Here is a 16,769-nt window from a genome sequence, read left to right on the forward strand (position 1 = left end):
TTGCCTGGAGAATCCCATGGACTAAGGAGCTTGGTGGGCTACAGTCCATGGGGCCACAAAAAGTCAGACATGACTGAAGCGACTGAGCACACAATCTATCGATCTCATCTTCTGAGTATGAAGCATATGAGCTATAAAAAAGAGAGAAATATTCAAGAGAGAAATAATTCTTTTTTAAGAAAGTGATCGTTTGCTTCTTGGTTCTTCAACCAAAAGCAGGCATGACAAAAGAATTAACATCACTATGAAAAATTATTTGTATTCAAATGTATTTCCAAGAAGATTTCAAGATCTGACATAGGCACAGAGAAAATGAGTGAATTAAAACAAGTATAAATAGGTCAGTTACAGGCTGATCTCTATTTGAAATATGTTTAAAAATATTTTAATCATACTTTAAAAAAAGTGAAATAAATTTTTTTAATTCAAGTCAATTTAATTATCTTAAAACACTCATATACCAAGATGAACTCATATATTAAGGCAAATTCCAATTTTATATAGTCATTTGATTGATTAATTCTGTTTCATTTTAAATTGCTAGTCCAGGGAGAGAAATTTTGTAAAAAACATTTTATTGCTACAAAGGGAAACATGGTCACAAAAAGCCTTTAAGCGTATCTTAACGCAAATTACTATATTCAATGTCCAATGCAGTAAAAAAATACACAGAGCACAAAATACTTGCCCAACTTATCTCTTCTAGGGTAAGTATTCAAAACATTAATGCACACTTGAATATATACTCCCAAGAGCAGCATTTAAGTTCAAATGATTAGAACAGACATACTAACAATACACATCTGTTATCCTCAACACCAATAAAGTAATAAAAATTAAGCTTAAAAATTATACAAACAATTTCTTGAAACTAAGTTAGGTATCTATAAAAACTAAACTAAAATAGTCTTACCTTCATTTTATTAAACAAATGCCAAACATTTAGAAATTATATAAAACAAATCGTAATGCGTGGAATGCATGCAACATGGGTGTTAACTCTCATATTTTAAACTACTGAAATTCTTACCCTTTTCCACATTGGGACAAAAATTTAAAGCTTCTTTTAAAACTAATACCTTATATTTAATTTTCTTCTGCTTGGTCATCAGAAAAGCCGACAGGCTCTTCCTTTGCTTCTTCTTCCTCTACTTCCCCTACTCCCTCCCCTTCTCCCTCTCCTTCCCCCACTGCCCCCACACCCCCCTCCCCTTCAATGTCCCCTCCTTCCTCAGTATCCCCCACTCCTTCCACTCCCCCACCTTCCCCCACTTCCTCCACTTCCTCCACTTCCCCCACTTCCTCCTCGTCTTCCTCCTCTTCCTCCTCTTCTTCCACAGGTTCATCGATCTTTTCCTCTTCCTCTTCATCTCCTTCTATTTGTTGATCTTGAGAATGATCTTGAATTTCAAAGGGATTTTCACCCTAAAAACATGAAAAAAAAGCTTTTAAAAGAGCACATTTATCTTTTAATCAGTGAAATTTTTATTTGCTACATCATTAAAAATAAGTACTATTTGAAACTTAATTTCAACTTATATTAAATCCATTTAATATTTTTTGAGTATCTATTTCATACCAATGTGGGTATATATATTCCTGAAGTCAGTACTTTATACTCCATAAAACACAGCAGATGAAGATTTATGTTCTACTTCATTGTATCAGTATTCAGTGCACTACTGTTGCAAGTTCTCTTTAAAAAATTCAAATGAAAATCAGTACGTTTGAAAACTCAAATGAAAATCAGAAACAAATTAAGTATCATACCTCACTTTTACTTTAAAAAAGATAAGTCTGTAATTCACTAAACTTTCACAACTTTAGTATTTTAATCTACTTAAATAATTATGTATCTGCATTATGTGTCATAAATTGGAGCATATCAGAAGTCTATACTAATAATATAAGAAATGAAGAGGCAGTGAAGGTTATTAAAACAGGGAAGTATAAGACTGGTGCTACACTTTAAGATACACTAGGTAGGAAGATGAAGGTTGAGTGGCTGTAGCAAGAGAAGAAATATTAGTATTGGGCTACTCTAATAGCCCAGGAAACGAAAGGGTAATAGTTACACCATTGACAGAATGGGTAAATTAAGATGGGGAAAAGAAGCAGATATATACTATTTATAATTTGAATTTAAGATGTCTAAGCGTTTAAAAGGCAACTATAAATTTGCAACTCAGAAGAGGAAAGACTTCAAAGTAAGATATTTAGATTCATGAATTGTTTGCAAAGAGTGAATAGTGAAGCCAAGTCTTAAAAAGGATAGCCCAGGGCAGAGCTGAGGGAATAAGAAAAAAAAAATGGCTGAGAATAAAGCCTACTGAAAAAGCTTGTACACAGGGACAGAAGTCAGAAAACGAATACTCAATGCAGAAACCTAGTATTATAAAATATCGTCTAGCAAAACAAAGTTTCAAGAATGAATTAATAGATCAACAGTGTTATATGATGCAAATAGGTAACAGTAGAAAACAACCGAAACAGTTCACCAAAGCTGGTAATAATTAAAGCTGAGGAAAGGTACCTGAGGGATTTACTGTACTATCCCCCTAACTTCTGTATGTTTAAAATAACAAACAATAAAATGTTACAAATTTTTATTTGAAAATTAAATTAAGTCATTGGTAATCTTAGAAAGAACAGTTTCAAAAGTATAATGTAAATGGAAGTTGGATAGCAATGACTGCCCATGAATAAATCTTCACAATTCCCTCTTAAGCTCTCAAAACACACTGGCCCAGACACCATACTCTGAGATACTGATTTAATCAAGTACTGAAGCAGCAGCAGAAGCTCTTGCTAAAAGCACAAAATGAAATAATTTCAGACCCAAACCCCTTGAATCAAGTGTCCAGGAAAGAAGTTTGGTAATCTGCATATTTAAGAAGCATTTAGAGATATCTTTATCAGAAAAGTTTGATAAGTCCTAATTCAAAAGGTCTTATAAGGGGCCTGGGTAGTTTTTAATTGATTTTAACTTCACAGGGCATTCTAATTACACACCTCCAATTGGGAAATACTAGATTAAAGAGTGAATAATATATAGGAACTAAAGAGCACAACGCAGGATAAGCCACCTTTTCAAGTATGACGGTAAGAGAAGAGATAAGAAGGACTAAAGTCTAGGAAAAGTTCAGTCATTTTTAGTTTAAGGAACTCATAAACATGTCTCTTTGGGAAAAAGTAGTAAGATAATAAACGGGGGAAAAAATCAGATGAAAATAAGGAGATAACTGATGAAAGAAGAACACAGATGAAGCACAAAAAAAGAATATTTTCCTTTACATATAACAATGAGAAAAAAAATACATAATTCTAAAGTAGAAAGGAGAAAAGTTAGAGTTCACACCCAGTGGTCTTCAATTTCCCTAGAGCGAGAGAAGAGATAAGAATATGGTAAGTGAAGGGAGTAAGAATAAAACTGGATATGTGAAGGTGAAAAGTTTGAAGCAGTCCCTACAGGAAGCACATTATATTGACTGATAGCAAGTAAAATTATTGTGAACTGCAGTGAAATCTGGCAAACATAGTACTGGCACAATTTCATGATATTTTTAGCAGGTAAGACAGTTAGTAAAGCTAACCATAAATGGCAGAGTTGAGAACTAGTAAGCAGTAGAAAAATTAAGAAAAGAGTTTTAGAATGGCAGCACTGCACTGCTATAAGGGCTGACCATGAGTGTCCAGGCCAGAGTGAAGGCAGAACAACATATATAAGTGGAGAACTGGGAGAAATTGATGAACTGATTATTTCACAGGACAAAGATTTAAAAAGGTATTTTGTCATTCTAAGCACTTAAAGATGGAAGTGTTTTAAAGCCATGATCAGAGCTGATTATGAGCAGAAGTTTTCTGTGGACTCTAGAACAGAAAGAAACAGAGCAGACAAACTGCTGGACAAAAAAATGCCAGACAAGAGCATCTCCAAGTAATGAGACATCAGTGCTTCTTGAATTTTAACATGAATTTAAATCAATTACGATCTTTTTTTAAAATGAAGATTCTTATTCAATAGGCCTGGATATGAATTGATACTCTGCATGTCTAAAGAGCTGCCAAGGTGATGTCAATGCTGCTGATCTTTGGATCGCATGGAGTAACAAGGTTCTAGAAGATTCTCAGTTAAGGTACTTTCTCCACAGTATGCACATGAGGCACGATATTCCAACATCTCCTATTCCATGAAGTGACTCTAAAGTGTAGCTTGAAAACCTTGCAAAGACAAATCATCTCACAATTTGTATGGAAATATAAGAAACCTCAAATAGCCAAAGCAATCTTGAGGAAGAAGAATGGAACTGGAGGAATCAACCTGCCTGACTTCAGGCTCTACTACAAAGCCACAGTCATCAAGACAGTATGGTACTGGCACAAAGATAGAAATATAGATCAATGGAACAAAATAGAAAGCCCAGAGATAAACCCACGCACCTATGGACACCTTATCTTCGACAAAGGAGGCAAGAATATACAATGGAGAAAAGACAATCTCTTTAACAAGTGGTGCTGGGAAAACTGGTCAACCACTTGTAAAAGAATGAAACTAGAACACTTCCTAACACCATACACAAAAATAAACTCAAAATGGATTAAAGATCTAAACGTAAGATCAGAAACTATAAAACTCCTAGAGGAAAACATAGGCAAAACACTCTCCGACATAAATCACAGCAGGATCCTCCATGACCCACCTCCCAGAATATTGGAAATAAAAGCAAAAATAAACAAATGGGACCTAATTAAAATTAAAAGCTTTTGCACAACAAAGGAAACTATAAGCAAGGTGAAAAGACAGCCTTCAGAATGGGAGAAAATAATAGCAAACGAAGCAACAGACAAACAATTAATCTCAAAAATATACAAGCAACTTCTGCAGCTGAATTCCAGAAAAATAAATGACCCAATCAAAAAATGGGCCAAAGAACTAAACAGACATTTCTCCAAAGAAGACATACAGATGGCTAACAAACACATGAAAAGATGCTCAACATCACTCATGATTAGAGAACTGCAAATCAAAACCACAATGAGGTACCATTTCACACCAGTCAGAATGGCTGCTATCCAAAAGTCTACAAGCAATAAATGCTGGAGAGGGTGTGGAGAAAAGGGAACCCTCTTACACTGTTGGTGGGAATGCAAACTAGTACAGCCACTATGGAGAACAGTGTGGAGATTCCTTCAAAAACTGGGAATAGAACTGCCATATGACCCAGCAATCCCACTGCTGGGCATACACACCGAGGAAACCAGAATTGAAAGAGATGCGTGTACCCCAATGTTCATCGCAGCACTGTTTACAATAGCCAGGACATGGAAGCAACCTAGATGTCCATCAGCAGACGAATGGATAAGGAAGCTGTGGTACATATACACAATGGAATATTACTCAGCCATTAAAAAAAATACATTTGAATCGGTTCTACTGAGATGGATGAAACTGGAGCCCATTATACAGAGTGAAGTAAGCCAGAAAGAAAAACAACAATACAGTATACTAATGCATATATATGGAATTTGAAAGATGGTAACGATAACCCTATATGTGAGACAGAATAAGAGACACAGATGCATAGAACAGTCTTATGGACTCTGAGGGAGAAGGTGAGGGTGGGACGTTCTGGGAGAATAGCATTGAAACATGTATATTATCATATGTGAAACAGAACACCATTCCATGTTCGATGCATGAGACAAATGCTCAGGGCCGGGGCAATGGGATGGCCCAGAGGGATGGGATGGGGAGGGAGGTGGGTGGGGGGTCCAGGAAGGGGAACACAAGTAAACCCATGGCTGATTCATGTCAATGTATGGCAAAAACTATTACAATATTGTAAAGTAATTAGCCCCCAACTAAAATAAATAAATTTATTAAAAAAAAAAAAAACCTTACAAAGAAATTCTACTTTGTAGTCTTTTCTCATTACAAATTACCTTCATACATCATTAGAAACAATTAACCTATCAAGTTTGTGATATAGCAAGGATAATAAAAATCTAATCTTTCCTAACTTAGCTATAATGCTTTAATCTTTTTGACACCATATCTCCAAAATATATGATTTCAAATTAGGGCTGTATTCACCTTTTAAAAATGGTGTCAAGAGTGCAATAAACAGTGCCAAATAGAACAATCAGAAAATAGGGCCTTCTGGAACAAGCGGAAAAAACTGAGATTTATTCAGCTTGGAAGTCATCTGGTTGAGGAATAATATGTCAAGAAGGATCACTGGAATAATATACAGCAAAAATCCTAAGAAGCAGTTAAGCCAGGTATACCCACCTAATTGTTCACCTCTGAGTTTCCTAACAGAAGCAAACCTCCTTCCTTCTGGTCTTGTGATGCTATGAGCAGGAGCTTTGTTTCTGAAGCAAAATATCTGAACTTCCTTCCTGCTTCCCATCCAAGTGTTATTCAGGAATGACATATCCAATTGGTATGCTTAGAAGAAGAAATACCAATTGGATAGGTCATTCCTCTTTGGAATTCCCCTTCACTAGGAACACCCAAAAGAGGGGACAGAAGGGATTCACCTGGCATCAAGACCCTCTTTTGTGTCTTCTAAGCAACGGAAAGAGTGCGTTCTAGTCTGCTCTGTCATGTAGTCGACTAGGCGAATCCTACTGCTGTCCAGCTGAAGCAGTTACAGAAGTTGGGGGGAGGTAAGTCTATCTAGGAGTGAAATACTAGAAAGTCCACAATAACTATCTAAGACATATCATCCAAGTAACCCCTTTAAAAAAAAAAAAAATCAAGGATAAAGCTGACATTTGGGTCTTCTATCAAGACTCTTGTGTATCTCTCAAATGACCCAGAGCTAGAAAGGGAATGAGAAAGAAATGGCATCTTGCTCCCTCCCCCAACAAATCCCAACAATTAGGAAAAAAGACATTTTACCTGTATGTACGATATCAAGAAAAATTCTCCTAATTTTGTACTATATTAAATATCACAAAGAGTTACATTGCAATATAACCCAGTTTTTGCTCTAAAGTCTTACCTTAATAAAACGTTCGTATCGTGCCTTCACTATTGGATTATTTAAAATGCTTGTAGCAGTCAAGACACTCTCTCTTTTTATTTGTTCCTTATAAGCCTATGAAAAACAGAACACACTGAGACACTTGAAAACAATGCCATGAAAAATATTTCCTTAATTAAAATGACTGCATGCTCAAATTCTTAGAATTAAATGACTTAATTTCTGGCAAATAAAGCTATACAACAACAAAAGCTATTGTGACTACAATCTAAATGATCTCGGAAGTAAAACAATGAAGATTCAAAAAGCCAGTGAACTTCAACAAAAAACACCCAGTTACCAAATACTCTTTAAGTCTACGTCTACTAAACAGTTGCTTTCTCTCCTATCTATTCTGGAGCTACATTCCCCAGCCCCAGCTATTCCAACTATTATTTTTCATGCTACCAAACTTAAGTCTTTAATACTTGAATTTTTTTCTCACAAAATAAATATTTTTATTTGAAATAAATTTGACTAAATAAAACTAACCAACATAGGAGCAAAAATAATACTAATCAAGAAGAAAATAGTAAAAGTTTCCCAGAATTTCTGAGTAAATTCTACTAAAAATGTAACAATAGAAAGTAACTGACTTTTTATTTTTCCCAATCATCAACAAACAAGTCTTTCTTTTTTGTTCTAAAATATATAAACACACACTTATAAAACAATTTTGCACCACCTTTAAAAAAAGTTAACAACAAAAAAAGCAGTTCAATAACAGCTATGATTTTGTGAATACATACTATGTGCCAGGTACTACTTTAGATGCCTTTTACATTTTAATTAAACTAATCCTTAATCAATCACATAAGATTTACCATCCTCATTTTATTGATAAGGAAACTTAGACAAAGAAAAGTTTATTACTTGCTTAACATATGTATGTACTGAACCAAGATCCACAGAAGTCTTCCTCTGGAGCCCGCAAGACTACACTTAACCACTATACTACATTGCCTCTCTAAGTATCTTTACAGTAACTCATTCATGAGATTAACTGGATTGTACACAAGTACTTAGGTGTGAAACAATAGCCTTTAAAGGGCAATAAGGGATTAAATAAATAATTCAATGACTTCATTAAGGTAGATTAAAACTGACCTGCTTTCCTTTGATATGATCGGGAGATTTTAAGTGCTGCTGAACTGAGCTATGTAAAGCAGGGATATACACACTGCAAGCACTGCAGTGAACAGTCTCTACTTTCATCATGTGATCATCTGCAGTAACACCTACAAAAGAAATGCAACTGTTAATAAGAAAAGCAATGATTCATATACTTCTGACAAATCAAGTGTCATTATTTCATTTCCATTATGATTTATACTCCTTCTTCCAAAAATAAGGATCAGAGTATATAGGTAGAGTTCTCCTACCGTATCTCATAAATCTGCATACATAGATTAAAAATGATACGGATAATTATTTGTTTTCATACGTTATTCACAATTCCATATGGTGTTTAGTTGCACTGAGCATCTTCAGAATGCATGCAACAAAACCTGATAAATTCTCTCTTCATTTTTGTTACAAATATTTTCCTTCTTATGGCTTCTTAGATACACACATCAATTAAAAGTGGACATTTAATTTCTAAATACATGAGGTTTTTAAAGTATCTTTGATATTAATCTCTCACTTTGATATTAATTTCTCATTTAAATGCTTTCTTCTCTACAATCATCACCTGTGTTTTTTCAGTCTGTGAACTTTATTGAGGCTTTCAATGACTAAGTCAAAAATCTCTCTTGATAAATGTCACACTTTAAAATATATGGGTTATTTTCAAGTATCTTTTGATATTGATTTCTAACATAACTCCACAGTGATAGGGGAACAGACTAGGATTTCAATACCTTTAGACCATGACATTTTTACACTTTATTTTATGTCCTTGGATATGTTTCAGTGTCTCCTGGTTTACAGTCTATGGGAACTTGAACAGAATTTGCGTCCTGCTGTTATGTGAAAATTGCATAAATCTTAATTACGTTGAATTGGTTCATTGGGCTTTTCAGGTCTACTATATCATTCTAATTTTCTGCCTTTGATATTGTAACATCAACCAAAAAAACCTTAATTTATCTACTTAAAAAAAATAATTGTAATATATAGTGGAACTATGTATAACTTTGCTCTGTATTTTACAAGTCTCCTGTAAATGTGTATTATGCTTTTATAATTTAAAAAATAAAGTTAAAAAACTATATGGATAAAAGATCAAAATTATAAGGTATAATTACATTATATTTCCTACTCATCTTATACAATAATGTTCTGAGGCCTGTAAGTTCAACCCCCAAAAAATATAATATAAAAATGTTGATTCTGTAGTAAAGTAAGAATTTTCATGCTTATGAATGTAGGTGGGTAGAGATGGGAAAAAGAAGTCAAATTGGATTCATAAAGGACACAAATATATGTCAGATCTTAAAAACGGTGATTGAGCGTTATTACAAGTGAAGGCTACTTTATATGTTTTTAAAACCTATTTCATTTGTTGATTTCTACACATCTCAATAGAAGGAAAATAACAGCTTTGGCTCCCAGGCTTATCACTGTATCTCTGGTTCCTTGGAACAGTGCCAGCCACATAATAGGACTTTAGTAAATATGTTAAATTAGTAAGTTATATGTACGTTCACAGGAATTTTCTTTAAATGCTGCATATGAAAAACTGTTAGGAACACACCAGTTTCCTTAGAATTATATCATTTTTAAAGAATCATGTATTTTCTTATGTTGAGAAAAACTGATTTGGCTCTTCCTTGGGCAATTGAATTTATCATGACATTTGATTAAGCAAGCAACAGATAACACGCAGCTTCAACTAAATAAAAAGATCTGCATGATCTTTCACATTTCATTCCTGAAGTAATACTGTAAGGCACTATACAGTGACCATCTGTATCTGCTGGTTCCAGCTCTGCAGATTCAACCATGGACAGAAAATATTAAAAAAAAAAAAAGTCTAAAAAGTTCCAAAAAATCAAAACTCCACACTGACAATTATTTACATTAAGTATAATAAGTAATCTAGAGATGATCTAAGAAATACGGCAGAAACAACACTACTGTGGTTATTCTCCAATCAAAAATAAATAAATTTAAAATAAAATTGAAGAACATGTCCAAAAAATAAAGTATATAAGAAGACATGCATGGTTTATATGCAAATACTATACCCATTTTATATAAGGGACTTGAGCATCACAGATTTTGGTATCTGTAGGAAGGTCCTAGAACCAACCTCTGTCAGACCCAGAGAGACAGCTGTCTATGCAAAGGAAAGATCGAAGAGAAAATAGCACTTTCTGGGAACTGCAAGTAATTCAATATGGCTGGGGCACAGACTCAAGAAGGAACAAAAGGGAAAAAGAGCAGGGCCAAGATCATGAAGAGCTTTGTATGCCATGCCTAGGAATTTGAACTTTATTCTGTGGAGGATGCGGAAGCCACTTTATTACTTGAATTCTTCAAGTAATAAAATCATGTAGTAGAATAAGAGATAAGACTGAAAGGAAGGAAACTTGTTAGAAAAACAGAACACATAAAGATTTTAACAAATACAGTATTTAAAAAAGACATAAAGAAAACAGACTTGGTACAAATTCAAAAGATAGAATAGACAGAACAAAAAACTACAGACATAGTAGTATGTCTACATACATTTACATAAAGTACATTTACATAAAGCAAATACTTTATTATTTTATTAAATACTAAGATTAACTTCACAGTTCTGGCATTGATGGGGCCACTTTCCAAGATAAATGAAGGAGATACCTGTTAAGTTTTGTCTTGTTTTCTTCATGGGGTGGGGGATGCTCAGGGAAGGATAAATTTTTTTAGTATGTTCAATTTGTGAGACTGCTAAAGAGAGATGTCAGCAGGCAGTTAGATGTAGGAGACTGGAGTTCAGAAGAGAGATCTGTGCTGGAGATACAGATCTATAAGTAATCAACATATAGATGTTCACTTAAATTCTGTATATAAATTAATTCATCAGGAAGAAATATAAAGAGACATGTAATGGGACTGACAGAATACTGAAAAATATCAACTTCTAAAAGCCTAGTAGAAAAAGAAAAGCATAAAGAGTAAACATGACAAGGGAGTAAAGAGAAGCAGTGAGAACCCCAGAAACCAAGGGAGGAAACAGATTCATAAATAATAGAGTTATCAGTGGAAAATGTTGCCGAATAAAACTGAAGTCGGTTTTGGTATCCTCCATCACAGCAGTTTCAGTACACTAACGATAGCAGAAACTTGTCCACTGTGGGTGAAGTAGTCAGTGAGAATGAAGAAACAGAGACCACTGTGGACTATGCTTAAAGAAGTATGGTTGTTTAAAGAGAAAGGCAAGTTTGAGAGGAATTAGTGTCTATGTTTTTCTATTCTTTTTCTTTAGGTCTTTTTTAATTTGTTTGTTTGTTTAAGTAAGTGTATAGGCTTCAGAGACAAAATCAAAAGACAAGGAAAGACTGAAAAACAGAGGAGAAGAGTTCACGATTTGAGCACAAGTCTTTAAGGAGATGAGAAGGAATAAGAGAGATAGATGACATACAGAAGTACAGGCAGCCCTCTGTATCCATGGCTTCTGCATCTACACATACTGGAAAACCAACTATGGGCCTTGAGTATCTGCATATTCTGATACCTCAGCAGGTCCTGAAACCTCTCTCTCTCAGATACCTAGGGATGACTGTATCTTCCAGTAGAGGCAAAGCTGATACTTTCTCTATGAAGGAAATGAAGCGAAAGATGTAAGAGAAAGTAGTGATAAACTTGTAAGCATGAGAACAGGAATCAAAGGAGTTCATTTCTGATAACCCACTCAGGCCTACCATATATGACTATGTATTGTATCACTCTAATGGGCATCATTTACACTGAAATAGGTTATGGTATATAAAATATATATGTAAATTTCTAAATCAATTTGTTAACTTACCTTCCATAACATCCTTTTCTATTATTTTGACCGCCTCTGTTTGATTATTTGTCTGTTGCTTACGAATAGATGTTTTCTTGAATTTATTTACCATACATTCCTAGAAAACAAAATAGAAAGAATCCAAAAAGTTTTTAGTGAGTACATAGTATAGGCCCAGCACCATGCTTGGACTATGAAAAATAATAGTACTTGTTATATAAGAATTGGTAAATGTTTTCAAGCAGCTTACAATCTAATTGAAAAGACTATAATGAATACCAGGAAACTACCAAAAGTATTTACTTTTCAAGATGTATTAATATTTTAGGCATATATATAGAGAGAGAGATCAAAGACAGCTGGAATAGGCAAGAGATCTCAGAGCAAGTGAATACTTAAGTCCTAAATGACAGGAACCAGTTAAACAAAATTACAGAAAGAAATTTAATTAAAGTACACAATTCTCCAAGGATACAGAGGATACAGGATCACTTGTACTTCTAACCTTCTAACAATTCCATCTCTTTTGCCCAAATTAATTGCAAGTACAGTTAGCAGTCCAGCTCCAGCCCTGGCCCAAACAATCCTCCCCTTCTCCAAGTCACTTCTACTTACACCATCACTCAGGGCTCTTCTAATTAATAGTGTCATCTGTGTAAGTGTGTGTGTGTGTTTGATTTCCAGTTAGTGTTAGTTCACTAAAGGGAATGTCTGTGTCCTCAGTGTCTTCAGGTGCTGTGCCTGCACAGCAGCTACTCTTAAGTATTCAAGAAAAACTGTTGAACTGATGACCACATTCTGATAAAGGACGCTAAACAAACATCAGGCTCTCTGGCTCTGAATTCAATTCAGACGTCCATTTATTGAAAGTCACTAAACTGTTATGAGCATAATCTTTTAGGATAAAGACAAATTGGTATAAGGTTGAAATGAAATATGAAGAAAAATACCCAGCAAACACCAGGTACATAGAAGACTGTTAACAGATGATAGCTGATTCGGTATCAATAAACAGCTGTTAAAGGAATTTTCCTGACACATCTGTCAGAAACTTCCGTAAAAATGTGAAATGTACTCTCAAATCACAAATCTACAATCTATGAAAGAGGAATTCACATCTACTTCTAAGCTAATTCTAAGACAACTTTTTTTAAGTGAACAGTAAATTAAATTCTTAGAAACATAAAACAGGAGAAATACAGGTAACGATGAAAATATAAGAAATTCAAATGTCAGATCAAGCGCCTCTTACTTCAAAAACAACTACTTACATGCAAAAACTCCATAACTACTTTATCAAATTTGGTTTGTTTTTGAATATGATCTAATGTTTCCTGATGTGAAGGACTTTCCAGATGGAGTTCAATATCTTTTTCTTCAAATGTTCGAAATTTACAAAATGAACATGTGAATGCCATTCTGTAAAGGGGAAAAAAAAGTTTTTCTTTAAATATTACCTTATTTACTTGGAAAGCATTCATAAGACTATACCAATGAAATCAATTTTACCAGCATAAATGATTTCCTCTCTTTCAAGTAATGGTTGATTTAAATTTAGCTCAAGTCAGGGAAAAAAAAGCATTTAAGTATTTGTCTGGACAACACTGTCATCATCATACTAATTGGCATTTCTGGACCACACTGGATCTTCTGGGTATGAAAAACAGAATCAGTGGCTCTATTTCATCTAACGCTAACTATCCACTTTAAGTCTAGACCAAAAAGCCAAAGCAAACTTCAAGCAGTATCAAGTTCCAAAGTTCCACTAACGTTATACTCGTCTATCTTCATGCTTCCAAATCACTGAAGTAGAAACAAAGGTAGGCAGGACACCAGAAAACCATAATTCACTCTATTAGAGCTCTTAGATGATCAAAAATCACTTCAGGATGACTAACAGGCCTGGACTGGACATATGCACTCATTAAAAAGCTCGAGTCACTCTAGAATGAATTTTCCCTTTTCTCCCATTTAATTATTCTTACCTCATATATCCCTGTTACTTCCTTTTCTTCAAATTATGACAACAGTCTCCTAATGGGTTTCTTTATCTTGAGTCCCCATTTTCCAACTAATTCCTTAGAGTACTATTATATTTATTTTCCTGAGTAAGAGTATAAAATCTGAAATCTACTGCTGGGTTTATTTCTTAGCACCCTTATGTGACTTTAGGCAACTTAAATTCCCTGGGCCTTAGTTTTCTAATCTTAACAAAGTGAGAACCCTCACAGAGCATCCTCACATTTTGGTCTTCCAAGGGGTTGGGGATGTGGAGGCTGGGTAGAAGGGGTGGTGATCCTAGAACCAATTCACTGTACATATCAAGGGATGACTGTAAATATCAAAAAATCAAAATCATTCCTATACATCTTTGATCAATCCTTTTCATTTGACTCAGGAATTTTTTCACATCCCAATTAATTTATCTGCCTTTTCTAGGAAACATGTTTAGGTGTTTTTTTGTTTTATTTGATGCTTAAACATAGTATTTTATTGATTCTAAGACGTTTTTCCTGATTGCATTTCTGAAATCAGTCTGTATCATAAAATTAATGAAACATCACAATCTCTTTTGGCCAGGATTATTGCTTGTGCACACAGAAAAACCAGGAATTCTAGTAGTAAAATCTATATATAGAGTGATTGACAATGACTTGGAAGTCTCAAGGACAATGATAAAGCATTCTTTTAGACCTTGAGGAGCAAGCAGTTATGGAAGAGGTGGACAGTAGCAAACTGAATATATTTGTCAATATCCTTGAGACAGGTATCAAACATAGGCTAACTCTATATAACTGTAGAGTAACTGTAATACCAGGTTAAAACACCAACAATAATAGTTTTTTAAAAAATACAATCTTTTTTAAAATTTGATTTTTAAAATCTCTTAAAAAATATAACATTGTATAAGTTTAAAATGTACAACATAAATATTTGATATATGTATGTATCATGAAATGATGAGCACGATGAGTTTAGTTAATGTCCAGCACCTCAGTAGTTGTAATTTTTTTCTTGTGATGAGAACCTTGAAGATCTACTCTCTTAGCAATTTCAAATTTCAGACAATATAGTATTGTTAACAACAGTCATCATCTGTACAATATATCCCCAGAACTTATTTATCATATAATGGAAGTTTGTACCTTTTGGCCATCTTCACTCAATTTTCCCACCCTCAAATCCTGGAAACAGTTTTTTAATGAGTCCAATTTTCTGACTCTACTAAGCACAAACCTGTATCCATCTCCGTATTTCTCACTGTTTTTTTCTCTTCTGCGTCTTTGTTTCTCTCGCCGAGCTTCAATTCGCCGCTTTTCTTCTTCTTCATTTTTAGGATCAGTTTTTGCTAGGGGATCAGACAAAAAAGTTAAAACTAAAAATCACGTCTCCATTCTCCTTTTCCAGTCCTCAATTCATAAACTACAGACAGATAATTTATTTGGTGGTCATTATCTAAATTGAAGTCACCAAAAAAATCAGAGTTTGAGATTACTCAGTATTTCTGAAACTTCATTCACATGAATACCATCACCATAAATTTTGTCTATTTACTTCTTACCTATGTTTATTATTTGCTACATTATTTTTCTCTAGATCCACTCATTTTTTATTATCCTCATTTTAAGCAATAATATCCACATTACCTAAAATAATTTTGAATTATCACCCCTTGGGAAACATTTGACAAATAACCCGACCTTGCATGAAAGTGGAAAAACAATGAGCATTAGAAAGAGAGCCTTGGATGCAAAAACTCATTTATTATAGCAGCTCTCTTAAAATTTCTTAAAATGAATAAACTCTAAAAGCAGGTTCTTCCTCTTTTTCTCAAAACATGTTTTAATATGAATACATAAAATGTACTATTTTAGCCATTTCAAAGTGTACAATTTAGTGACATTAAGTTTATCACAAGGTCATGCAACCATCACCACTATTTAGTTCCAGAACTTTTTAATCACTCCAAAGAGAAGTCACTAAAGCACCTGTAAAACTACTAATCTGCTTTCTGTCTCTACAGATTTTCCTATCCTGGATATTGCATACAAAAGGAAGGATACAATATGTGGCCTTTTTTGTCTGGTTTCTTTTACTTAGCATAATGTTTTCAAGGCTCTTCCACGTGTTGTACCATGTATCAGTACCTCCTTCCTTTTTAAAGCTCAATAATATTTCATTGCACAAATACATCACATTGCCTTTTCATTCATTCATCTGCTGATGAACATCTGGATTGTTTCATCCTTTTGACAACTGTGAATAATGCTGCTATGAACATTCGTACACACGTTTTTGTTTGCATACTTCTTTTCAGTTCTTTGAAGTACATATTTAGAAGTAGAACTGTTGGTTCAAATGGTCAGTCTACATATAATCATTAGAGGAACCACCAAACTGTTCCCCACAACAGCCACACCCTTTTACATTCTCAGAGTAATGTATAAGGGTTCTAATTTCCCCACATTGTCATCACTTGTTATTTTCTTTTTTTTGTTGTTGTTAAGACCATCAACTTCACATGTGATAGGAAGTGATAGCTCATTGTATTAAAGAAAAAAAAAGGTTGTTTCTTATAATATGGTGAATTTTAGACTTAAAAAAAAACTCATCTGCCCTCAAACTTTTCCTTTTATACAACTATTTATCCTTTTGGATTACCTTTGGAAAAATATCTAATACAAAATCATGAACACCTGGGGGTTCATGAACTTAACAATAAACAAATATTAGGTATCTGCTATGCATACAGCAGGATGTTTCAAAACCGTATAAAATCAATACCTTAAAATTCA

The 16,769-nt window shown here is 34.1% G+C and overlaps 1 protein-coding gene across 4 annotated transcripts in view; it reads right to left on the reverse strand.

The window, feature by feature from the left end:
* Positions 1–245: 245 nt before the first annotated feature.
* ZNF326 (zinc finger protein 326) overlaps positions 246–16,769 on the reverse strand; it is a 36,356-nt gene continuing 19,832 nt past the window's right edge. For all 4 annotated transcript variants that reach the window (XM_081495448.1, XM_081495446.1, XM_081495445.1 and 1 more), the window contains 6 exons: positions 15,211–15,322; positions 13,245–13,392; positions 11,992–12,091; positions 8,139–8,269; positions 7,011–7,106; positions 246–1,425 (listed from right to left, as the gene is read on the reverse strand). In XM_081495448.1, coding sequence (XP_081351574.1) covers positions 1,087–1,425; positions 7,011–7,106; positions 8,139–8,269; positions 11,992–12,091; positions 13,245–13,392; positions 15,211–15,322 — 926 coding nt within the window. In that variant the 3' untranslated portion in view covers positions 246–1,086. The remainder of the gene's footprint in view (positions 1,426–7,010; positions 7,107–8,138; positions 8,270–11,991; positions 12,092–13,244; positions 13,393–15,210; positions 15,323–16,769) is intronic.

The sequence above is a fragment of the Giraffa tippelskirchi genome, chromosome 5 (assembly GCF_054371585.1).
Source record: "Giraffa tippelskirchi isolate mGirTip1 chromosome 5, T2T-mGirTip1v1.2.pri, whole genome shotgun sequence".
NCBI classification, from domain to species: Eukaryota; Metazoa; Chordata; class Mammalia; order Artiodactyla; family Giraffidae; genus Giraffa; species Giraffa tippelskirchi.